Source organism: Cynocephalus volans, chromosome 1, assembly GCF_027409185.1.
Source record: "Cynocephalus volans isolate mCynVol1 chromosome 1, mCynVol1.pri, whole genome shotgun sequence".
Lineage (NCBI taxonomy): Eukaryota > Metazoa > Chordata > Mammalia > Dermoptera > Cynocephalidae > Cynocephalus > Cynocephalus volans.
The window spans coordinates 280,055,793-280,082,010 of record NC_084460.1 but is presented as its reverse complement, the minus strand read 5'-3'; the positions used below and the strand labels follow the sequence as shown (position 1 = coordinate 280,082,010).

General features: G+C 40.7%; 2 protein-coding genes across 6 annotated transcripts in view; both read right to left on the bottom strand.

The window, feature by feature from the left end:
* XRCC5 (X-ray repair cross complementing 5) overlaps positions 1 to 15,091 on the bottom strand; it is an 83,852-nt gene extending 68,761 nt beyond the window's left edge. For all 5 annotated transcript variants that reach the window (XR_010023415.1, XR_010023413.1, XR_010023414.1 and 2 more), the window contains exons 1-6: positions 15,032 to 15,091; positions 11,144 to 11,257; positions 7,303 to 7,486; positions 6,361 to 6,409; positions 4,968 to 5,090; positions 1,518 to 1,709 (exon numbers count right to left, since the gene is read on the bottom strand). Coding sequence is in view for 1 of the 5 variants with exons in the window: in XM_063095034.1 (XP_062951104.1) it covers positions 1,518 to 1,709; positions 4,968 to 5,090; positions 6,361 to 6,409; positions 7,303 to 7,486; positions 11,144 to 11,257; positions 15,032 to 15,052 (683 nt within the window). In the remaining 4 variants the exon portion in view is untranslated. The remainder of the gene's footprint in view (positions 1 to 1,517; positions 1,710 to 4,967; positions 5,091 to 6,360; positions 6,410 to 7,302; positions 7,487 to 11,143; positions 11,258 to 15,031) is intronic.
* A 6,297-nt stretch (positions 15,092 to 21,388) lies between these two features.
* On the bottom strand, positions 21,389 to 25,407 carry TMEM169 (transmembrane protein 169). Its single transcript, XM_063079228.1, has 2 exons — positions 25,137 to 25,407; positions 21,389 to 22,110 (listed from the first exon to the last, which is right to left on the bottom strand). Exons 1-2 carry the CDS (start codon positions 25,405 to 25,407, stop codon positions 21,488 to 21,490), a joined length of 894 nt encoding a protein of 297 aa, XP_062935298.1. The 3' UTR covers positions 21,389 to 21,487.
* Positions 25,408 to 26,218: the final 811 nt, after the last annotated feature.

Sequence of the window (26,218 nt, the reverse complement as noted above, 5' to 3'; positions counted from 1 at the left end):
GTACAGCTGAATCTCCCCAAGCAGAAATCAAGTTGTCTTCCTCAGATCTTCTATATGGGGATAAGTCTAGTCCAGTGCTGTCCTATACAATTTTCTGCAATGATGGAAATGTTCAATTTCTAACCATGCCAGCCCAATGGCCTATTAAGCACTAGTAATGTGGCTAGTGTGACTAAGGGACTAAATTCTTTAATTTATTTAATTTTAATTAACTTAAATTTAAATAGGCACACGTACTGGATGGCAAAGTTCCGGTCCACAACTTCACAGCAGACCTAAAATCAATGTAGCTCAAATTGCCAGGACAATGCATAGTTAGTAATATACTTGCTTGCTATGCTATAGCAAGGGAAAAAAGAACATTTTTTAAATAGTAATTTGTGTTGGCCTATAATTTGATATCATGGTTAATATGTAAACTTAAGATGTGTATTCCCAGATTTGAAAGAGAAATAACTTAGGAACATATATCTGAATATACTGTGACAAGAACATGCTTTATACCAAGAAACTTCGCTTTCCAGGATTCCTCACTGATTCCTTTGGCAACTCCTTGGAAGATTATAATTTCATTTCTAAAATTTCCATAATTTTTCAATGATGTCTATATTTAGAAAATCAGGATGTAGTGTTTGTCAATAATAGCTTACCATATATATTTAAAAACTGTGGCTGAGAAAAAAAACATCAGAGTAAATATATACTGTACCTACTCAAAAAAAATTCTATGGGCTGGCCAGTTAGCTCTGTTGGTTAGAGCATGGTACTGATAACAGCAAGGTCCAGAGTTCAATCCCCATAATGGCCAGACACACACACACAAACATTTTAGTCGTTGAATCTTTCCTTCAATTGAGAACTTTGCTTAAACTGCCTGTATTTTATTATTGATTGATAAACTGAAATTAATTCATGAACATAAAGTAGTATTATCCCTGAGAATTTGAACCCACCCAAGCTATACTGCTTGGTAAAGTATTCTACTGCTACTTTTATCAAATTGAGCCCCTCAGACAAAAACTATTCCAGGCGCTATTGATTTCGCTCTGGTTCTTTGCTCAAAACAGATTTATGTCCAATTCCAACCAAGAATAAGACAGATAAAGGAGATGGTCTCTCCCATAGTCTCTATGTGGAAAAAAGTAGTTTGCTTTATTGTTGTATGGTACTGCATGGATTTCACTTTTCTTAAACCATTTTGCCTTTACAACACCAATGTGAAACAAGGAGGCTAAGAATTCTTTACATTTTGGGTTTTGCCTTTATTTTTTATTTTACTTTTTTGCCTGATCAAACTATTTTGTGACAAATAGTTTTAAAAAAATCACTATACCATAGTATGCTGCTTTCTAAAACCTAAATCAGAGGATAAAAGAATATTGACTGTCTCAGACCTCATACCACTCTTTATAATTAAGAACATTTTTAGAAAAAGAAAATCATTAGGGATACCTCTAATCAAAAGAGAAGTTGAAGTGGGTATGACAGAAAGTTTTATCAATGTTTTCACTCTTTACCTGAAGGAATAAATTTCATCCAGCCCATCTTCACCTTCTAAAGACATCATCACCTTTTTCACCATCTTAATACCTTCTTTTTGCTGCTCAGTAATTCCTTTTTGAGGAAAGGAGGGTCCATGGTGATCCAAGCACAAGCTGCCATCACCTCTGTCCCCAGTTCCATCTTCCTTAACAATTGGGAAAGGCAAACTAGGAGGAAAAGATCAGCAGTAGTTAAGACGACAAGCTCTGAAGCCAAATAATAAACTGGATTCCAATCATGTGACTATCACTCACTAGCAATCAGAAAACAGGCATGTTGGTCAACCTCACCGAGCTTCAAATTTCTTATCTGCAAAATGACACTTACCTACCTTAGCCAATATTCTTTCAGTTTCAAGTGACTAAAACCTCTTTAATTTGGCAAAAAGGCAAAATTAACCGCTTATGTAACCAAATAATTGAAAGGGCAGGGCTGCATGTAGCCTTACAATGACTAGACCCAGGATCTTAAATGCTACAAGGATCATCTGATCCTTTTACTTTCTCTCTCCATATTTCTCCTTTGTTTGTCTTTAGACTGGCTTTACTCTCTCAGACTGGCCTCTTCCACGTTGCCCCTGAACATGTTCAAGCTCTGCCACCATCTAAATGTGTCCCACAAAATTCACATGTTAAAACTTTATCACCAATGTGATGGTATTAAGAGGTGGGGCCTTTAGGAAGTGATTAAGTTATGAGAGCTCTGTCCTCAGACATAATGAGATTAGTGATCTTATAAAGAGGTTGAAGAGAGCACGCTTTTGCCCTTTCTGCCCTGTAAGGATGCAGCAACACGGCATCACCTTAGAAGCAGAGATCCCTCACCAGACACCAAACCTACTGATACCATAATCTTGGACTTCCAGCATCCAGAACTGTGAGAAATAAACTTCTTTTGTTTATAAATTACCTTGCCTAAGGTATTTTGTTATAGCAACAGGAATGGACTAAGACAAGCTCACACTGCCCAAATCCACTACCTAAGAGGGACTCAGTATTTCACCATCTGGTTCAAATTTTAAAAAACCAGGAATCAGTGGTAGCCTGGAGATCTAGAAGATGTCAGCCTTCATTTAAGCCAGGAAGTTAAGAGTTCAGGAAGAAATGCTTCTTAGAAAAAGGATTGGTGATATTCTATGCAGACCAAAAAAAGCCCACTAATGACCACTTGAGTTTATTACATAGATTAAATAAGAGAATGTGTACAAAATATTAAAACTCAAATATTATTTTAAGTAGAAAATTCCTATACAAAAATCAGTTAATTGCTAGAAATAAGTAAAACCCAATTTTGTTCTTATGTTTCACTCCAGTTTGACTGAAAGACTAAAATTAGATTGGGATTATCAGTCACAGGAATATTTGATAATCATTATACAAATTGAAAAATAAACCAACCTAATATATTTTATGATACTACTGTATATGGCACTTTATAAATGTTTTAATGTAAACAATCTCATTTAATCCTTACATATTAGGTGGACTGAGATTTCTACCTCCATTTTCTAAAAAGAAACTGAAGCTAGACATGAAATAATTTGCCACATAGCTAATAAGTAATGGAGCAAGGACTGAAGCATTGACTGAAAGGGCAAGGTTCTTTCCACTGTAGCCAACCTCCTTACTTTACTCCTGGAAACAGGAAGAGCAGAAGTCAGCAACCTTTCCAATTCACTCAATATTACCTGCCGGCCAGCCTTCTATCATTTTATTTGTTATAGTCAAAATAGGGCTTTCTGTTTAATTTTTTTCTATGTATACTTGGCATGAGAGATTTGCATGTCCTGCATTTCCAATCAGATAAAAAGCTTCCAGGGAACAAGGTGTGACACATAGGGTTTGTATCAGGTTACTGCTGTTTCCATAGCATCAACAAGGAAGAAGGGACAAATGACATAAAAATGAAGAGTCAGGAGGTTATCCTGGAAAAAAAAGTTACAATAATAGTTCTTTCTACCCTACATTAGACTGGAAATAAGCTTTCTCAGTAGTCAGTAGAAAAAACTAAAATCTACATCCAAGAAACAAACCTATTTAGAACACAATGCTTCACTGGTTTGCTGGTGTTTTTTTAGTCCAACTAGAACAAACCAATCATACATGGCATACACCAAACCATAAAACCATAAACTCTACTTTGTATGCTGGAGATTTATAGCACAGGAAGACAGCAGGTTACCCAGGAAAAAAACACAACCTGTCAAATAACAGGCAAGTAGAAGTAAAGGCTATGTTTCCTCTTCTGCACCCTTTACTGAATTGCTCATGCAAAAAAAAAGTAGCCCTTTCAAATGACACCGACAGAAGTGTAGTATGCTTCAGCCATGGAGAGGTATCCTGAGATTATGAACAGGGGGCAGAAGCTAAGCTGGGCTTCTGAAGTACTGAGAAAACCTCGATCCAATAAGGACTGTCACTTAAAGAGCACTTAATTTCTCTGAAGTACCATCTGAAGTATCAGTTTGATGGGTTATTCTGAACTATTTTTCTATGGTCCTACAGAAGGAAGATGTCCCTCAGCAGTCTTAAGAGATACATACACGCAAGAGAGGTTCTTAATTACTCACGGCAGGCATTTTAAGAGCCAAAGGCTTACCACTTTGAGCTAGAGGCTTCTTGGTATAGTTATCAACTTGAAAAATAAGTGTCCCCAGAAGATTAATAATTCAACATCTTATACCATCACTCTGCTTTCAACAAAAATAGGACAAGAAAAAATGGGTTTCAAACGTGGCAGGAATGATTAGCACAGTAAAAAGAACTTTTTGTTACAGATATAAAATAGAGAAAGTAAATGCTGGAGGGGAAATTCGAGTTGTGAGAGAAGGGACTCTCTCCCTAACAAATTATGATACACATTTTCCCCCTATATCTGCATACCCTATCTCCAAATACACATAATTAAATTACATTTTATATATGCATCTGCATCCTTTAGGTTTGAACAACAGTTAAATATAAACATTGTATGTATTTAAAATGATTACCAAGTTGACATTCCTGTTCATGCAAAAACATCTATTGTCTGTAAAACAGTTTTCTAGAACTGTTTAAGAAAAGAAACCATCAATGTTGTAATCATTTGCATAAAATCTTCTATGTAGACAGGAGATAAACTGAATATCCTCAAAAGACTCTTCTAATTCCTCCACTCTGAGGCATTCAAGAACAGTGAACAGATAATCTATTAGTGAGCTCAATTCCTCTGTATCACCATGACTTTCATCTCTTTATTATCAAAACTCAGAACATTTTCTAGAATACAGAGCCATCAGTGTCTGCTGTGGAGACAGTCACCTGACAGATTCCAACTCAGAGCAGAAAGAGAAGACTCCCATGAACCAAGTGTTCTATTAAAGGGTCTCACTCACTGCATTAGGAGATCACAGGATTTGTTTACATACATTATTCCTAGGATCTTACAAGAACTGCAGGGAGATGCCAGATTTCTTCAAGTTATGAATTATAATATCCAGCTGATCTTTGCTGAATGGGCTGCTGAGATCAGTAAACACTTCAATATGCCTCTTGTCAAACTTCTTTCCTCTAAAAGAGAGAGTTAACATTAAGAAACCATTCTCCTGAATTACATTCCACAAATTCAAATACATTTGGTCACGGAGCAGAGAGAGGCTAAGAAATGAATCTGGATACAGTTAATAAATGTGATTACATTTTAGAAGTCCATGTATTATTGATGCTCAGTTAAGTTTCTATTAAAAACATAATCAACCCTAGTATATCTCATGCTTTGATCATCTTGGGCAAAATTTCTGAGCATTACGGAAATATTATGTTCCTGAATTCCTAACTCTAATAACTTAAAGACGTGGTCACTGTGTTTAAAAAAGACCCCTTTCTAGCCTCCACATAGGCAAAATATAAACAGGGAACTCTCCCAGTGTATTAAATCCTTGCATGGGTTCACAGTCCATACACTGGACTAGTGGCAGGACTTTGCAGAGGAAATACAGAGATTGAGAAATGACAATACAACTACTCTCCACATAAAATATATTTAGCTTCCTAACAGCTCTGGCATTTCACTGTATTTATGAATTATAAAATCCTTAGCACAGCAGCTTTGGTGTTTTAAGCATTGAATACAAAGTCATCATAACAGTTGTTTTCACTATTAATGTTAATAGATCAATATGTATATTTGTAAAATCCTTAAGCAACATCTTAAATATATTCAAAATGCTGCTGGTGAACATTTAAAAAAAAAAAAAAGAGAGAGAGAAATGACAATACAGATGCAGGCCCAGAATTTTAGTGCAAATGTTTTTCTACCTGGCAAAAGGGGTGTGGGCATGGGTGTATTCAAAGACACAAGTTTTCAAGGCACAGTAATTAAGTAAATAATAAATTAGAGGGGGAGGAAGGATTAGATAGAAATTGGTAAAGGGCCACAGAAAATGTTTATATTGTGTACTGATAAAATAAAAAATAGATAAATAAAATAAGTAAATTAATAAATTAGAAAGTTGGCCAGAATTACTATCACTTAATATCAATAACAATACAGATCATACCACTGAGTATTTTTTAAAATTCCTGGTAATCAGCTTAAATTAAATAGGAAGAAAACTGAAATAAGCCAAATATTTATTTCTCCCAGAGAAAGCATACCCTTTCCTCTTTTTAAACTTTAAAAAAACAAAGAGATTGAACTGAACCATTGAATTCTATCAAATGTTTCTGTAGCCACACAAACACACTGCTTGATTAACAAATCACACAATACATTCAATATATCAACTCATACAATTTTTGCAGAAAGTCTCATTTCCAGCTCTTCAGTTGAGATACTTACACAGTTTCACGTTGAAGCACATCCATACACACAATGAGTGCATCCAGGACTCAGCTAGTTAAGGGCAGAGATATCACCAAACAGTCCCTTAATCCAACGAACATGTAACTTTTTTCCCAGTGAGGTCCACAGTGCTAGAATTTGTGGGCACTAGACTACGTGATGACTTAAAAGTAGTTGCCCAAGTGCCCTTCTTCCAAAGCTTATTTCACTAACATATACTCACATTTGCTGTATATCAAAGTATACATCCTGACACATACAACTAAGAAAAAGAAAATAAAGATAATCTAACACATTTTATTAATTTAATCAAAAATTACAGTACCACTTAAAAGCATCATCTAGGACCACTTTTGGTGATCACCGTCCACACTTAAATATGAAGTGAGCCAAAATGTAACATTTGCAAGTCACTCCCAACACAGCAGCACCTCCCAGTGATCAGGGGGTGGCATGATTAACTGCTTAGAAAAATAAGAGTAACCCCTTAAAATTTGGGTACCTGTGGAAGAAATCAGAAATCTCCCAGTTTGAACACCAATCTGATTTTTGGCACAAAAATATCCTCCATCCAGAAAAGAACGGAGAATGCTGATGCTATATTCTTCTAAAAGTATCTTTTCTCTACCTCCAAACACTTCTAACCAGCACCACCACCAAACCCTCTACACAGTCAATACACACATATATTTCGTGGTATCTTCACCTTCCTAGGCCTCCCAACCTTTCAATATCACTAATGTAGAGGAGTAAGTGATTGGAGGGCCCAATTTGATTAATTTCACATTAAATTCTAACACAGATCACCCCTCTCTCTTCAGAGCAAAATATACCCATATAGTCAGAGCTGGCACTCTAAGAGAGCCTCACCAAACTGGATTATGATTCCCCAGGTTAAATGAAAATTTTTAGGAGTCTTTTGTGGCTGAAAAAGGATACAGTCAGCTTGTTGAGAAGCTGGTTGGATTTTGCTTTCAATGTCTTCCAGCAAATCAAAATCTGGTAGCATCAGGTGTCTGTGCACGGTAATGTTCTGATACTGATCCTCCTGAGCAAGGGCATTCTTAGTGCTGTCTGTACCAAACAGGACTAAAGCAATCTCATCCTTGCTCTCAGCAAACACCTAGAGAAGAATGTCAGAAGGCTGAAAACTACATTAGAACAACCTAGAAGTAATAAAATACCTACCTAAAAATAAAATACCTAGGCAAGACAGCCATGCCTTTCTATGGCAGATCTCTGGAGCACAGAATACTGGGCTGGAAGATATATGAGATTTATAAACGATGACAATTCCTAGGTTCTAAGCAGACTTTTCCATTAACTAAAAGTCCCACCCATCATTTCAGCACAAGTTAGGGTGAGGGAATGGGAGGGTGGCAACCACTCTTGATGACTTCCAGCCAAATCAGACTCTAATTCTCAATGAAAACTAATCATGAATAATTTGAAAAGATTTTAGTATGTCTTTCTGAAATGTCTATCCAAGGTTTAAACTTTCCAGAGATTAAAAACAACTTGCAGGTTCATATCCTATATCCCAGCAACTTCACTGACAGGTATATAGACCCTAGAGTAATCCTTGCACATTTATGCAAGGAGACAATAGACAGGACAGTTTACACTTCAGCACTGTTTATAATAGAGCAAAAACTGTAAGCATATTTTTCCTTAAAAGGAGAATATAAAAATACGTTGCAGAATATCTATACAATGGAATATTATTATATTCCAGTAAAAATGAATAAAATTGTGCAACATTTATTGATATGAATAAATCTCAAAAACATAAGGTTGAGAAAAAAATAAGTTGCAGAATTATATGTACCATATAAAACCATTAACATATACTTTTGACAACTTCACACAATACTAAATACTATTTATGAATACATATTTAAATCCAAGAGTATGAAATATGCACGGTTATAAATACCAAAATTCTGAGGAAAGGAGGAGAAGAGGGAAGAAAAAGGTTGGGAAGGGACTTTAAGTTTATTTGTAATACTTTATGTTTTAAGAAAGAAAAAGAAATCGAACAAATACGGTAAACATTAAGATTATATAGCACAAGACAATGAGAAAACAGGTTTACATTATGTTATTTTCTGTATTTGCCTCTTTTATGTAACATTTCATAATAAAATGTAAAAACAAAAAATAGTATCTGACACAAAATGCAGTCTCATCCTCACCTAATTATTAACATAAGCCTTTTATAGTGATGAGGAAGAGCCCTGTGTGGGGAGAGAATGGTAGCCCATCATCCTTCATTTGTTTGGTCTGTTCAATTGCCCAGTCTGTACACAACTGCAGCTATAAACCCCAGTTGTATATGAACAAAAGGCCCCTGCTACTAGGGTTCAAACATGTCTAGCATACTGGCTGAGCAGGAATCCGGATCCTGGACAAAAATTTATCTTAAGGTAATGTGATCTTGCTCCACAAAAGAAGCCCCTCAGTCATCAGAGGGGAGGAAATATTTTGAGTGCAGTATGGGACTGGCACCAGGTTTTGTCTCCCAACCTTCCAGATTCATTCAGACTCTCATGGAAGAGACAGAGCCAAAAATAAAAACTAAAGCACTGTTTCTCTTAAAAGAAAAACAAAAACAAAAAACTGTGGAGTATGCATAAAGCAAATGTACTTCACAGGGCCTGGTTTTCCAAAGCCTTGCAGTCTCAAATATTGACCTTGCAAAGGACAGGAAATTTTCCCCAGGCTATAGTCTCCTTTGTAAGATAAAGAATTGTAATACAGCAAGGTTGCTGGCTCAAAGACAGACCTTACTGATTGATATGTAAAGATGCTGGGAAATTGCTGTAAGAAGAGAATGTTTGCTAAGATCAAGCTTTTGTTGGTGGATCAACTTAACTTCTTGAAAATTGCATTATGGAATGTCACCTTGCCTGTCTTACTAAATGTTACCAGCTTCTATTGTAAAACTTGTTAAACTATACTTAGCAAAAACCCCACCTATGCTCTCTTTCTGTAACTTCCTGGTCTGAAGAATAAATGAGGGAAGAGAACCCCAATTCATGGTTAATTTCCCAAATGGAAGGAATGCCTCTATCTTGAGGGTTCTGGGAGATTAACCCCTTTTCAGGACTTCTCACTGCTCAGAAGAGATGGGCTTTGAGTAATCTTTGGTGGCTCCATCACCCAGGGGAAAAGTGGTGACAAATCCATGGGAGGCAAAGCAACAAAAAATCAATACTATTTTGGGGCACAGCAGTACCACCTGAAAACTACCAACACAACTATAACCAAGAATGGGGCTACTTTCTCTTTTGACACTTCAAGGACTCTAGGTCATCAGAATTGGTGAAAATCTAGGATGACAGGTGGGAAATAGTAGTACCAAGTAAAAGTGGCAACACCCAGAAGAAACAGCAGAGGTGTCCAGGAGGAGCGGCAATAGCCAGTGAATGAAGTAGGACTTCATGGACTGGGCAAAGTGGAAGTCATACCACGTAGAAGGGGTAGACATAATAATAAAAGCTAGCGTTTATACCATGTTTGCAATATGCCAAGTACTGTTCTAAGCACCTGACCTACATTAATTCTTTTATTCCTCACAGCAACCCTATGTCAGAGGTATTATTATTTTTCTCATTTTACACATGGGAAACTGAGACACTATGGTAGACAGTCTCTAAGATGACCACCGTCCACTCCCTCTCTCCCTGTACTAGCAGCTACTCCTTTTAAAAAGAGGGGGAGTCTAATTCCCCTCCCTTGAACGTGAGTTGGCCTTAGTAACTTGCTTCACTAATAGAAAACAACAGAAATGGCTTTTGGGGATCCCCCATATAGTCAGGGACTCTGGTCTCTTAGAATACTCACTTTTGGGATACTCCTTTTTAGAACCAGCTGCTACATTATGAGAATCCCAAGCTACATGGAGAGGCCATATATAGGGGTTCTGATGGACAACCCCAACTGAGCTCACAGCTGCCAAAAGGCATCATCTTCCAACCATGTAAGTAAGACACCTTGGACATCTGGCCCAATTGGTCCTTCAGATGACTCCAGCCCCAGCCACCATCAGAGTGTAATTGCATAAGAGGACTTAAGAGAGAATCATCCAACTGAGCCCACCCAGTCATCCCACAGAACCATGAACAATGATTAAAAAATAAAAAATATCATTTAAGACACTAAGTTTTGGGATTGCTTGTTACACAGCAAAAGATAACTGGAATAGGCACAAAGAAGTTGAAGAACTTGCCCAGGATCACGAGGTCAATAAATGAAATGGCAGAGCAAGGATTCAAACCCAGTCCATCTGGCTCTAGAGATTGTGCTTTTACAAATTACTTTATACTATCTCTTATTTCTAATAAAAATTTTATTTTTATTTTTATTTTTTTTATTTTTTTTAAACTTGTGTGATTTATTTATTTATTTATTTATTTTTGTCGTTTTTTCGTGACCGGCACTCAGCCAGTGAGTGCACCGGTCAGTCCTATATAGGATCCGAACCCGCGGCGGGAGCGTCGCCGCACTGCCAGCGCAGCACTCTACCAAGTGCGCCACGGGCTCGGCCCTTTCTAATAAAAATTTTAACATCCAGTCAAGGGACCAATATGAGGGAAGAAAAAAATGCCAGTCTTTACTTGTAGGTGGATTTGCATGTGAATATATGTAAGAAAACTCCCCAGACTCCCCCAAAACACTGAGGCTGGACATTATAAGGAGGTTGGTATCCTGCATTAGTACATGGAGGAAAGAGCAGTTATAACGTGGGTTACAAGCTCAAGGTCAATTTGAAACTTACCTGTCGCTGAACAAACACAGTCATCACCTTCTTTGCTTGTTCAAATGGAGATTCCTCGCCAGGAAAGGAGTTACTCATGGCAAAACCTACATCCATACACAGCACAACAGCTGCCTAGAAACAAAGTCCCAAAGAGTGCTTGAGAAAATAACAGTCATAAGAAAAAATTCTGAGATACGCCCCTTGCTTATTGCACTCAGAGAACGTATACTGGTATTTAGGCATGATAAAGGGAAGGGAGGTGTTCTACATAGAGAGAGTATGTAAAACATAAATTCTCACTATGGAGAACCCTTACATAGTTCTGATACTTTTAAAAGATAGAAAGTATCTGCCATGAGAAGAGCATTCTCCAGGTAGCTACCACTCCTTTGGCTTGAGCCCCAAAATAAATCCATGGTAAGCTGATCTGAAACCAACCTGCAGGCTAGTAGCACTACGTCCAGCCCAGTTGAGCCCAGTGTACATCAAACAAATTGCAGCTGATCTGCAGAACTATAAGCCTGAGAATGGATGCTTTTGTTGTCAGTCACTAACTTGAGGTCTAGTTTAAATATTACAAAGCGTTTTGTGGTAATAGGTGACTGCTATAATCTATATAAGCTAAGATGGTGCACTCCAACAATTTGAATCAGTTTGTAAACTGGGGAACCAAAATGAAGACAGACACTAAATCTATTCTAGTAGAGCACAAGACATATAATAATTAATGCCAGTACAATGTTCCGTGACAGAGGTGTGCAGTGGGCACTAAGAGAGACACAGGAGGAGCATCTACCCTTTCAAAGACTGATGGAAGGGATGGAGGAGGGGTAAGGAGGCAGAAAAGGCTTCCTGAATATGATCCTTGGGTAAGTCTTAAGGAATGAGTAGGAGTCAATCATGTGAACAAGGAAGTTACAGACAGAGGAAACCATATAAGCAAAGACACCAAATCATTAGATAGCAATCATGTATCCAGGGGACAAGGAAACAACAGAAACATTAACTAAAAGGGATACATGTAAAGTTCTATACTTGGCATCCAAATACTTGAATACAAGTTGAAGGAGGCCTGAACCAATAGCAACTTACAATTTCAGGGTAGGTTATAAAATAGCCAATAATATGACATGGCTACAGTACTATATTCCCCACACCTGTCTCACTCCATCCCCACAAATATTTTAGGTTGTATTAACAGTGTATTCAAGATAGGAAAAGATGGGTCTTATGGTGTAAAAAGACTAGATTAACAATCTGGAGACCTGGGATCTAGTCCCATCTCTACTACAATTTAGCTCTTGCTACAATTTAAGTCCTTGGGAATGTCACTTAAACTCACTATTAATTCAAGGAGGCAGGAAACTGTTGGACAAGATGAGGTTTAAGGTCCTTTCCAGAGTTAACATTCCTTGACTCTGACTGATAGTCTCACCTGTGCTTTGTCCTGATTAGATAAACTGTGAGCACTTGTGAGCATCACATCTTATGAAGATTAATTACAACTGAACATGAAGTGAGGTTAGGGAAGGATCTGCAGAATATGTGACATAAAGAACATTGAAAAAAACTGGATATTTGAGCCAATGAGAGGATTAAAGAGAACATGATAGTTCCCCCAATTCCACCCAAATATTTGACAGCTGTGTTATAAAAGGATATGTCACAGCTGTGTTATAAAAGGATATGTCAGAAGAAGAGAGAATCAACACACGGAAGTTACAAGGAGATTGCTTTGACTACATACAAGGGAATAAAAAATAACACTCAGAAGTGATCAATAAAGGAACTTCCATTTTCTGAACCAGTGATCTCCTGACCCTAGAAGTGGTTGAAAAAACTGGATGAGTTCCTATAGGGGAAGTTACAGATGATTTCTAAATTTATTTATATCTCAGGCAACACATGAAAAGACTATTTTTCCTTAGTTTACAAAGAATTGAACATAATGCACTAATATTAAGAGATCTTTGAAGTAAAGATAGCTGATTTGGAAAAAAGGTGGTGTAGGGAAAGTGAAGGAAAATGGTCAGGGCCCCTCAGATGTTGAGAATCTTGCTGAGCATTTGATGTAAATATGCACGTGCGTCCAGGTATTCCCTGGCTATTGTCTAATGTAATTGCATATGTACACCCAGGTGTCCTGGGTTATGGAATTAAGTATAAAGGATGAGTGGTTCTAATCCACAGTGCCCCCTGCCCCCAGGATGCAGCCAGGGAGGCTGCAATTGCTGATGGAGGCTGTTGCTGCCAGTGCTTCCTCCCGGGGATTCCCAAAAAGGCCACCGCCACCACTGCTGCTGCTACTGCTGAGGACTGAGCTCCTGTCGTCTGCCAGTGGCTCCTGGGATTTTTCCCAATTACCTAGCGTGGACCTGCATGTGAGGGGTCTGCTGACCCAATGTGTACAACAGGTTTGAATGGTCTGAGCCCTAGCCCTGACAATATGACTGCCTAACCATACGATTGGTGTAGTCACTTAGCCATTGCCCTAATCCGACAGGAGGTAACAAACTATCTTTATCAGAGGATATAAATTTTATTGCTCTCAAAAATCTAAAAAAATTTAAGTCACAAAATATGCTGCTATGTTTATTTAATACATGTTCACACAAGCTACTTTTAAATCAGAAAACTCTAGAGGACTAAAGGTCTTTTGCTAAGAATCAAGCATACAGAAAATGGCATCAAATCGTTTCAGAATATGGAACTTGTCTGAAGCAGAAGAATGGTCTATATAATACTTCAAGTTCCTTTCTGGCAGCAGTAAGAAAATCAGGAAAGAGAAACTGGGCAACTTAACATTACTCTTCATTTCTATACTGATGCAATACAGGCTGTCACAAAGCTTCTCCACTAGAGCTACAGTTTTCAGCCGCTGAAAGAGGAGGAACAAAGGAGGTGACCAACATCATTATGAGTTCATAATCTTTTTAATTAACATTTGCCAATGGGGAATTGAGGAGACTAGGGATCAGTTGCTCAAATTCCTACCTTGTTTATCTGTACTTATTGAATGGATGGATGGATGACTCAATCAATCCCTGAAACCTCCCTCTAGTGACCCTTCAGAGACAACTGCCACTTTCCTCCTATATTGAAAAAGACCCAATTTAAAGTTCACTGTTATTTGTTGTTAATCTGGAACACCAAGGGTCATAGATCCTAACAACACAGAGATTCTCCAGGGCGCTGAAACCAGACAGCCTGGGTTCAAATCCGATTTCCATTTATGGACTGGATGACAATGGGCTAATCACCTCAGTTTTCCGACTTGAAAACTGGGGATAATAGTTTTCACTTCACGGGGTTGTTGTGAAGATTAAATGAGATAGGAATGAAACGTTTAGATCCATGCCTCACACAGAGTAAGCTTTCAATAAAAGGGAAATATAGAGATAATATGACACATTACATTTCAAGTTATTTTATTCACAGATATTCCCTCTCTGAAGTTTTACACCAAGCCTGTGGGGTAGGTGCTTATCATGGCTAACTTCCGTTCTCATATGGATTTTAAGAACTCAGGCTCAGAAGTAACAGGAGGTGAAGTTAGGGGGTGGCGTGGGATTGAGGGGTAGAAAGGGGAGGAGAATGAAGAGTGAGGTGGGATAAGGAAGGGCTGAGAGAGGGAGAATGGGGATGGGAGGGGTAGGTAGTGGGAGGGGTAGAAAGTGAGCGACACTCAAACTCAGGCCTTCGGACTCCGAAGCCACAGCTTTTCTCTTAGCGCATCCCTCGGTCCCGGCCTTCTCATCCAGCCCACCACCATGATCTCCTTCCAATTCCGCCCCACTCCTTGGCCCCCACGCGATCCCACGATTCCTGCTTCTGAACCACCCTCTCCGGATCCCCAGCATGGTTAAGTTCCCAGCCCACGAAGTCCAGGCCCACGGTTTTCTCTACCTTATTCCCGGACCGCGCCATTTTGCTGGTGCGCAGGTTCCTGGGTAGCCTTTTCCAGACAGAAACTCTCAGCGCCGCAACTCTGTTCCGGCGGACTCGCTGGCGGACAGCGCTGGGAAGAGCCGCTTCCGGCCGCCGAGCCCGGAAGGGGCGGTGAAATCGCGTCTCGCAGCTCTGGGCATGGGCAGACACATTCCTTTTCGCCCAGGTGAGCTAGCCGTTGGTGCTGTGGTCTTTCAGCTGCTAAGACTCTAGTAGTGTTAATACTAATCACTTCTCTGAAGGATTCACTGACCTTTTCTCTTATTAAGAGTAACACCCACAGCGTTTTGTGTCAGAGCTCTGGAGATAGATTTCCTTCATTTGAAAATGAATTCGGAAAGCCGCTTAACTTCTCTAAAAGTTTCTTCATAGATGTGATGACCTCAGAACCAATTCCTGAAGGGAAGAGTAGTTTTCCAGGCAAAAGTAAAAAGGGCATTGTGCGCTGAAGAGGAAATGGGATGTACAAACGCCTGGAGGCATAAAACTGCATCTGTTAACGCTGTCCGGATGGTTTGGAGTGGCTCCAGCTTGGAAGGGAGGAGACGAGGTTTATTTAGAAGACAAGTCTAGGGAAATGTACTTGCAAATAGCAGCTGTCAATCACTCTGCTTGACACAAGAAAACTGTCCAGCCTGCAGTCCCTGCCCCTTTTGAGGGATGTAGGCCCAAGCTGAACCTTGTACAGACACAGCTGTTTTTATTTTTTTTGTTTTGGGGGGGCCTTTTTTTTGGTGGCTGGCCAGTACAGTGATCGAATTCTGGATCTTGGTGTTATCAGCACCACGCTCTAACCATCCGAGCTAACCGGCCAACTCCAGGAACAGCTGTTTTCTATACTAAGTGACCCACAAGATGACAGGTGATTGGACAAAGGATCCAGCAATTTGCAAACTGTCTGCAAACCTCTGCCCAAGCTGGGAAAATAAAGTCCAACCGGATTCTCTCCTCTTGAAAATTGGACCTGGGAAAAGTAAGAACTGAAACTGAAAAGATGTGGAGAATCCGTGAAAGAGGATCCTCGAGGCAGCCAAAGTTACCAATATGTTGAAGCCAAGAAAGTCAGACATTTTCAGACTGTGCTCATAGAGCCCAGGAGTTTCTTCAAGCTTTTGTTCACTCAAGAGGTTCTTTTAAGTCTAAAATATTTTTCATAATATTTTTAGTATGACTGGTAAATAGAATTACTGAGACTCACAACGGTGAAAAAAATTTGCATGCTTTGTGTCCATGATTTTATCTTGTGTATAGTCTCTATTTCTTTCTCATTTTTCTCCCTCTCTTTTCTCTCCCCCTCCCTTCTCCCTTCCTCCCTCTCTCCACTTCATCCTCCTCCTCCTCTTCCACCTTCTTCCTCCTGCCCCTATTCCCTCCAAAACAGGTCTGTTTCCTAGGAAAAATAAAAGAGATTCTAGTAGCTATGCTTGCTTGCATCTCAGCTGCTTCATAGAAGTCTGTAGAACTGTCCATTGCTAGGCAGCTGTTATCCTGAGAATGGATATGGACTTTAAGCATTGCTTCCCACTGGCAAAAGTCCTCCATTAATCAAAGGTGAAGGGAAAGACTTTATTAATGTGACAGTGTATATGGCTACTCCCTCCTGTGCAACAAAAGGACTCTGGGTTCATTGGTTCCATTTCTACCTGTCATTGCAAGGTCCTTTGGGATTTTTATGACACGGAATTGGGTGTAAAGGGGAGGATAAGAGGTTGATAAGCTATGGCTAGTGGTGGTGATGGTGTGCATGTTGGGGGCTGGGGGTTGGACAGAGAGATGTATGGGATCCACATCTGGCATATAAAGGAAATGGATGGGATAAGAAAAGGGGAATAACAGACCATTATTTTAGTGGGCTCCAGGAGCCATGCTTCCCAGCATTCACACTCTAATGTAGTCTCTTCCCCTTGAATCTGGACTGGCTTTATGACCTGCTTTAACCAGGAAAATGTGGCAGACATAACACCAGGGCTAAAGACTTCAGAATGCCAGGTGGATTTGGCTTTTGCACTCTGGTCAACCCAAGACACCATGTTTGAAGACCAACTACCATGAGACTTGCTAGGCTATGAAAGCCCAAAAGAGCCACATGTAAAGGCACTGTTATAGACTGAATGTGTGTCCCCAAAATTCATATGTTGAAATCCTAATGTTTAATATAACAGTATTTGGAGATGAGGTCTTTGGGAGGTAATTAGGTTTAGATGAAGTCATCAGAGTGGGGCCCTTATGATGGAATTAGTGCCCTTATAGGAAGAGACACTAGAGAGTTTGTGTTTTCTCTTTCTCACCCTGTGTGTGTGTCTGTATGTGTGTGCTCACACAAAGAAGAGTTCATGTGAGCACACAGAAGATGATTGTCTGCAACCCAAGAGGAGAGCCCTCACCAGAAACCAACCCTACTGGTACCATGATCTTGGATTCCAGTCTCTAGAGTTGCAAGAAAATGCATTTCTGTTGTTTAAGCCAGCCAGTCTGTGATATTTTGTTATGTGGCCCAAGGAGACTAATAAAAGCACTGAGCACCAGGAGCACCAGGGGTACACCTAGATGGCAGCTGGCACCTACTTGGCAGCTGTGGGGATGCCGGTCAGACCTTCTTCCATCCTCACAGCCTTCACAACTTTGTCTTAGGTAATTACAATCTTTCTCTGCATAGATTGCTTAATAACCAAAGCAGAACAAGGAAAGGAATGCTATGTTCATGTAAGATTTCCTACACCAACAGATTTTTTTTTTCCTTAGGCATAGCTCCTTATTTCCAACCCCCCTATAAACTCCTGGTTCCTCTCCAGACGTTGCAGGGTACAGCTGCAAAGGTCTAATCGTCACTCATCTGATCCTTCCCATCTATTAAGTTACCCATCAGTAAACTTTACTAGTAATGAAGTATGGAGTTGCTTGCTTCATTTTTTGTCTCAAGGTATCTTCTCAGTTTGGTGGACATTTTTGCCTTTGGTTCACCTTCAGACAGTAGCCATGCAAGTGAAACTATCACTTGGGAGTGGATCCTCCAGCCTCCAGGGAGCCTCCCAGCATTAGAAACATTGAGCAGAGACTAGTTGTTTCCACTGAGCTCTGCCCAAATTAAAGAATTGTGAGCAAAAAAATTTGATTCATTTTGAAATTACAATTTAAGTTGCTGAAATATGTTTGAGTTTGTTACCACTCTGAGAGTGAACTATGTGAGTGCTGACTTCATGGATATTATACAGAATAAAAATGTGCAGGCTTTGCACTGTAACAGAGAGCTGTAACAATGTTTATAAGTGCAATTGGGAAAATTAGTTAAAATCTTAACAGGGTTCAGATGTGATGTAAAAATTTATATCCCAAACAAATGCAAGTAGTGATGGTACCATGTTTTACCACTTCCATCAAATACCATTTTCAAAGAATACATATATGAAAAAAACCTTAAAACAATACACGTGAAAAGGCTTATCGTAGTAATTAAATTAATTGAGGTAAAGAAGATAAACTTTTGATGTTAGCCAGTACTCATTTTCAACACTGCAAAAATTAAGCCCTGGTTGGCCATTCCATAATGGCAGAATAAAACTTCCAAATCATCTGAAATTCATTCTTTTTAAGATTTACAATCTTGTTTTATAGGAAATCATGGGTCTTATTCCCCTGAGACATGAATTGAAACAAAGGGTGCTACATAATGTTAATAGACAAGATGACTTGGAAACATCAATTTCACCATACTGGGTCAGACGTGGTTAATCCTGCTCAGTGTATTATGGCTGCTAAGCAACTGGAAAAGATAGCCCTCTTCTTTGATATTCACCATGAAGATCAAGTAACTATGAGCTAAGAGAACTGTTCAAATATGGTATTTAACTCTCCAATTTGTCCTCTAATGTTCTCTTGGTGTTTGCTGAGAGCAAAGGTGAGATTGCTTTAGTTCTGTTTGGTTCAGTTTTCCTCCCTCTAGTCTAGGCTTTTACATACCTTAGTAGAGCCCTTTTTTGTTTCTTTGTTGGTTGGTTGGTTTTTTGACCGGTAAGGGGATCACGACCCTCGGCATGGTGTGGTCTGCACCACGTCCAGCCAGTGAGCGAACCGGCCATCCCTATATAGGATCCGAACCCACGGCCTTGGTGCTACCAGCGCCGCACTCTCCTGAGTGAGCCACGGGGCCGGCCCAAGTAGAGCCCTTTTGAAATGATTATTTCTAGGTGATGAGTCCAACTAAGGTGAAGGCCATGTCAGTTTCATCTAGGTATCTCCTGGGCTAACTCCACACTCACCCTCACTTCACGCTCTTCCATTCCACCATAGCCACATTATCGTATTTTTGGCCTTGGCTATTGGTTTCCCAAACTCCCCAAAACTGACAGATATGGTTACCACTTTCTAATGTGGGCTTAGGCAAAAATGTGATTTGTGGAAACAGTTCACCTAAATAGGATCCCCATAAACTAGTAGTACACGGAACGAGTCAAGACATGAGGATCCAATCACCCTTCTTCTGGAAGCTGTAGCATTCAAAGCAATTTTGGAGAGCCTCAAGGACAAAGTGAGCAAATGTTAATTAGATTTTATTTTTATTTTCTTTGCCTTCATTTCAATTATTCATGTATCTGCAAGTGCACCAGAGAAGGTTATCTTCAAAAATGCTGGACACATTTTTTTTTCTTGTCAAACTAATAATAATTATTTTTTAAAAAAGAAAAAAGAGTTCTTCTAAAGGTGGAGTTCAGCACCATGAATTAGGCAAATGTCCCTGGCTTTCTGTAGGGGAGCACGCCTGGCCCCTCTGGTTTGGTTCACAGTTCTTTCAACAGCTTCTTTTTGAGACATGAACAAGAAATGAGTACCAGCTATTCCTGTAAGAATCCAAACCTCCAACATCTACCAACCTCTTAGCAGTTAATATTTTGAAATTAGGACACCTTTAAGAATGATTTCGTGTGCATGTAAAGTTCAGAATCTATTAATCTGGATTAATCTGGTTTATACCCCCTACTGGCCAGGAAGACACAAACTTCTCAGCAAGGCAAAGATTAAGTTTGTTGTTAAACTCTAGAAAGATCTGAGTGAGTAAGGCTCTGAATGAGGTTTTGCCAAACAACAGAAGACTATGCCTGGCCTCTCTGTGCTTAGGACTTCTGATCCCTGTTGGAGTAATGTTTGGCAAATGCAATCCTTCCCTTCCAAGTCTTTAATCTATAGATTAGATTAAATATCACCACCCACCTCCACTAACAGGAAAGAGTTATGCTGCCATTATATATTTGTACTCTCGTGTCCGCTAATCCTTTCCGAAGAAACCTGAAACCACATGACATTACAGAAGTTTAATTGCAAAGTACATGAGGTGCTAAGATCTGTGTATAGCATATACGTAGTATATGTAGCTAATATCTATGTATAAATTCTTCATGTAAGATTTAGGCCAAAACAAATAAATAAATGAATGAATAAATAATAAATAAATAAAACTATATCAGCAGGTTGGGATTCTGAGTGTATTTAAATACTTATTGTAAGGTGGAGATTCTTACTTGCCTACCAAAACAGCCATTCTTTCCCTTTCTCTCAAGTTAGCATGACCTCAGTATTTTGCTGAGAATATAGCTACGCGGCCAAAGGAATACATTTCCGACTCTCATTTGCTCATGAGGTCATGTGACTAAGGTCTGGCCAATGAAATATTAAAAATGCTGAGTGGGACTTCTGGTAGGTCTCCTTAAATAGGAAGAGAATGTTCCTCTTTGTCCCATGGGCGTGATGGCTGGAGGTGAAATCAGCACTGGGAGGTTGAGGATAAGTGTGATGAGGGCTACATCCTACTAATGATAGAGAAGAAGCCTGAGGCCTGGATGACTTCACAGGGTCCTGAGATGGTCTGTCTCCAGACTTCTCCTATACAAGAAAGAAACTTCTATCCTGTCTAAACCTCTATTATTCTAGGGTTTTAATTGTAAGTAGCTAAATGTAAATCTAAATGATACACACAAACCTTTACTTTCTGCTGCACTGTGGTAGCCTGGCTTCCTGAATGTTCTACTCCATCCCTATCTATCATCTTGGTGGACTCAGTCAACCCTGAGCCTCCTTATTCTCCCTGTCATATTTAGACACATACTCCCCTGGGTTCCAGGCACTAGTAACACCTTAAAGCTCCCAAACTGATACACAATGGAGTTCCCTGTCCCAGAAAGCGGTCACATTAGGGCAGGGACTCAAGAAGCACTTGTCCAACGGATGGGCTGCTTTGGCACAAATTGTTTTTCTTTTTCCTGCCCTCCTGGAACCATAAAGATGGTAGGACAAATCAGTTTGGGCTAGGATTTTTCAGAAGAACTGTGGGGGACTGAAGATAACTTAAAGAAAGAATCTACTGGAATTATAAGAGGATATATAGGCTACTGGGTCTGGAGAAGGAAGGAAGTTGTTGAGACTTTAGACAGTGGAGGTTTCTGCTTCCTGGGTGGAGTCCTTGTGGGAGAGATTGCCTGAAATATTGTCAGATTCAAGCAGCTCCACAATGCTGTAGGGAGAACAGTCCTCCAAACCCAGCTTGCTGCAGAGCCAGCCACAGAAGCCTTTCTCCATGTCCCGGGCAGCTTGCCACCAGGCTCCCCAGGACCACGAGAGCTGGACCACAGCTGCATAGAGGCCCAGGGAAGAGGCCATGGCCATGATGAGCACTGGATAGAAGAGAATGAGGCAGGGGCAACATGAGATCTTGTGCCAGAAGGTCCTCTCTTCATTGTATACAAGGAAGATGTTATACCAGGTAATAGTGCCATAGTAGAAAGAAACAACGAAAGAGAGGATGAAAACCACAGGCAGGCAGACCAGCGTCCAGAGAACCACATGTGGCCCGCGGTCTGCTCCCATCTGGCAGGCCTTTCTTCCTTCAGGTGTTGTTTCCCTTGACAACTCTTTAGGCTTGGTCAATTCTTGCAGCTCCTTCTCTGTCAACGTGACATGGATGTCCACCATCTGACCCTTTTTCTTACCTCGTGTGATGGTCCCGGTTAATGTGACATAGCGGCTATCCAAAGGCATGTTCCACATACCTGCAGAGCACAAAGGAGCTGAAAGTCAAGATCAGAGGAGTGAACATTTCATCACAGTGTCATCCCCAGTGGTTGGGGATGAGTATGACAGTACCCTTTTCTTTCAGCCTCTGGCACAGTACTGGAGCCGGTGATTCAATGGTGGGCTGAACGAGTTTCCCACTGGGGGGCAACCACGGCTATTGCTACTCCCACAGTGAGCTCTCACTCACGAGTCTGGGCCCTGACAAAATTGTGACGTGGGTTAAACTTGTTTTTCATACTCTCTTTCCACTTTTCTGGGCTTCAATCTTGGCACAATCTCTGTGACGTGAAGGGGTGTGAGGAATTTTACTACAGATACCACCTTATAATGAGCTTATTCCAAGTTAACAAGTGCTATAAAAATACTGCTTATGAGTATCAACTACGGTGTGTAAAGATTGTACGTGTGTGCACTATACAGATGGGCAGCCCACCCCCTTCCCTTCTCACGCATATCTCTGTGCTTGCCTGAGAGGGGGCCTCCCCACATGCCTGTGGACATCCCAGCCCTCATATCCAAGCTTGTATCCACACATAAACATGCCACACATACATCACATACACCACACTCCCCCCACACCACATACGCCACCCACACCACATACAACCCCATACGCTACATACCACATATATGTATCACACACACCACACACCCCCATACACACCACATATACCCACGCCCACACTCATACCCACACCCAAACCACATACATCCCCCCAAACTACATACCCCTACATGCATTGTACCACACACCACACACCACACACATACACTCCACTCACTCACAGCACACACCACACACAATGCACATACATACACCCCCGTACACATCCACACATCACACCGACAAGTGCATATAATACCTCACACACACTACACATACACCACCATACACACATTCTCCCCACACATCACATATATACCCCATACACACACACCACATGCCACACACACACACACACACACACACACACACACCACCAAACAGCCATCCTTTGACCACTCTGGAAGTGTGGCCCGTAGTAAATGTAGTCTAAAATGTAGACAAGAAGTGTGTCTGTGGGAAGGGATAGGGGGAGTACAGGCTTTTGGTGGGCATGTCCCTTGGCCCTGTGGACTCCCTCGCCCATGGCTGGAGAGAGAGAGAGAATGGAGCCACCTAAAGAGCAGGGCCCAGGGAAGTGACAGGGCTCTGACTGCCCACACAGAAGGGTTGTACTATTCTCCCCAAACCTAGTGGCTTCCCAGTCTCCTTCCTCTCAGTAAATGAGACCACCCTCTCTTTTCTCTATTGTTCCTGTCAAAGACCCAGGAGTCATTGTCAATTCCTCTCTTTTCCTCACTCCCTACCTCCTACCCATCAGCAAGTTTCAAATTGCATTCTGAATCCAGCCTCTCTTCTTTAGCTCTTTCTCCTGCTATCACCCGAGTCCAAGCTTCTACCTTAGTGCTGTTGTGGCTGTAGTAATACAACAGTCCCCTATCAGCTTCCAGCCGTATCCTTTACAATTCATTCTTTATAGAGAAGCCAGAATGATCTTCTAAAAATATAAATGAGACGAAGTCTGTCCCTTGCTTAAAAGTTCTCCATTGACTTCTCCTTGCTCTTACAACAAATTCCAAACTTTTTCCTGTGAACTGCAAAGCCCACCATAATCCAGCCCCTAACTAACTTTCTGACCTCTCACCATCCTCACATAGAAATAAATACATTCCATAAATGGGGCCAATGTTGCTCTCACTTCAAGGCCTTTGACCCTGCCTCAAAGAGCTCTGCCCCATGGCTGCTTCATGTCATTTGGATCAGCACAAACATCACTTCCTCAGAGAGACCTTCCAGGACCACGTAATCTCTCCCCCACCACCCTCTGTCAGTTACTCGTCTTCCCATCACCATGGTTTTACTGTCTTTAGAACCTGCACCACTACCCGAAATTATCTTTATTTGCTGACTAGTTCACTCTCTGTCTTGTCTATGCTGCTTGTCTTGTTTTCTGTGGGCATACGTCTTAGAGATCTATCCCACTACAAAATACCATCTTTATGGTTCCAGGAGGGCAGGGAAAAGAAAAACAATTTGTGCCAAAGCAGCCCATCCGTTGGACAAGTGCTTCTTGATTCCCTGCCCTAACGTGACCTCTGTTTGGGACAGGGAGCTCCACTGTGTATCAGTTTGGGAGCTTAAAGGTTTTACTGGTGCCTGGAACCCAGGGGCGTATGTGTCTAAATATGACAGGGGGAATAAGGAGGCTCAGGGTTGACCGAGTCCACCAAGATGACAGATAGGAATGGCGTAGAACATTCGGGAAGGCAGGCTACCACAGTGCAGTAGAAAGCCTCATTTATCCATTGCTGCACAATAATCCTTAATACAGACAATCTGCAGTTTCATTAACATTCTTACACATACCTCCTTACACATGCATATCATGGGCAGAATTCGTGTGAGGTAGATATTGAGCATATCTGGGACATAGGATATGCATATTTTGAATTTTAATAAATATCGACAGATTTCCCTGCAAAGTGGTTGAAGTGGCTTCCATTTCGGCTTGAGGTGTATGAGAGTATATCCATTTCCTCACATTGATGTTATCATATCTTACCCAATTTTTGGCAATCCTAGAAGTGAAGGAATACTATATCTCATTGTGGTCATAATGACTATTAGGAAAGCCAAGAATTATTATTTCTTTATCTTACATACATTAAGTAACTAATATTGTCTGCTTGTGTTATAATTTTTGTGTATCAATCAGCCTCTTCCATTATACTAGGGGTTCTGAAAAGGTAGAGAGCTCCTCTGCATCACCTAGAATAGAACATAATAGGTACTGAGTAAGTACTGTCAATTTGTTGAATGAAGACTGCCAACACTGCAAGGAGAAATGTATCACCAAGAAGAAATAGGTCAGTGAGCAAATGCCTGTCTGTCTGCTGGAGGATCCCCTTTCTGTTTCCTTTAGCATGGCTTTAAACAAGAGGCTCCAAAGAGACTCACCATCATCCACGGGATAGTCTAGGAAATCGTCTCCCTCCTCCTCTTTAGGCCCATCTCCACCTTCTGATTCCCCGGGCTCCACGTCCGTTTTCTCATTCTCTGATCGGTAGACGATGATAGATTCTGGGCGGGACTCTTTCTTTTTCTTTTTCCTGCGACCCATTGTGGATTCTGCATCCAGGGCCAGGGCAGCAGCCACAGCCTTCCTCAGAGAGCCCTGTTGGGGGCTTGGGAGCTGGCCTTGGCCTTCCACCGGTGCTGGCTCTTCCATCCTGGTCCTGACGTCTAGCTTTGCCCTTTGTCTGACTTGCTTGAACAAACTCACGATCCACACTTTACACAGCCTCTTCCTGGATGGGGCTACGCAAAGATGTCCTAAAGATGCATTTACCTGAAATATAGGAAAGCAGAGCTGTCAACAGGGGACAAGAAGGGCAAGACAGAGATTTAAGAAATGATCCTCAATGTGGGGGAAGCCATCTCCTCCTGATTTTTTCCCCTTCTTGGTAAGCAGCTTTTCTCTGCTGCCTCCTCTGTCCTCTGTTGATTTTTTTCCGTCTCCCTGCTAGATTCACATGTGTTAGAGCTTACTCGACTTTGTATACTGGGCACTTAGCTCAGTGCATGGAATAAATGAGGCGTTCAGTGACAGAACTGGAAATCCTTATGGTTGGCGTCTACAGAATGAAATTAACAAGTTTTGCTACATGCTCACCTGACTGCCTCAGGGGCCCATCTGAACAGGATGAGTACTTCTATCTTTAAATCCTTATGCACGGAACTTGCTAGAGTATGGGATTCATTTGGCTGAGGTATCTGAGAGCACAAAGGTGTGTGCAGGAAGATTTAGGGCAGAGGGACTTCCCAAGGTAAACAGCTCTAGAAGACAAGGAACCCCACCATTGGAATACTGAGTAGGCCTTGGGGATTAATGAGCCCAATCAGGGCTCTTCTACCAAAGTAGCCCCAATACAGAAGACAATGGACATCTACCCCAACACGATTGGTTATAGTGGCTGAATGTGATCTTCCCCAAGGTTAAGGTTTTCAAGTTTTGTTAAAAATGTACATGAATTTTGAAT

Excerpts from the sequence above, each read along its gene's own strand:
- TMEM169 (XM_063079228.1), bottom strand. The coding sequence starts at position 25,407 with ATGGAAGAGCCAGCACCGGTGGAAGGCCAAGGCCAGCTCCCAAGCCCC. Across the intron at positions 22,111-25,136 it reads AGACTATCCCGTGGATGATG|GTATGTGGAACATGCCTTTG; the intron begins GTGAGTCTCTTT and ends TGTGCTCTGCAG.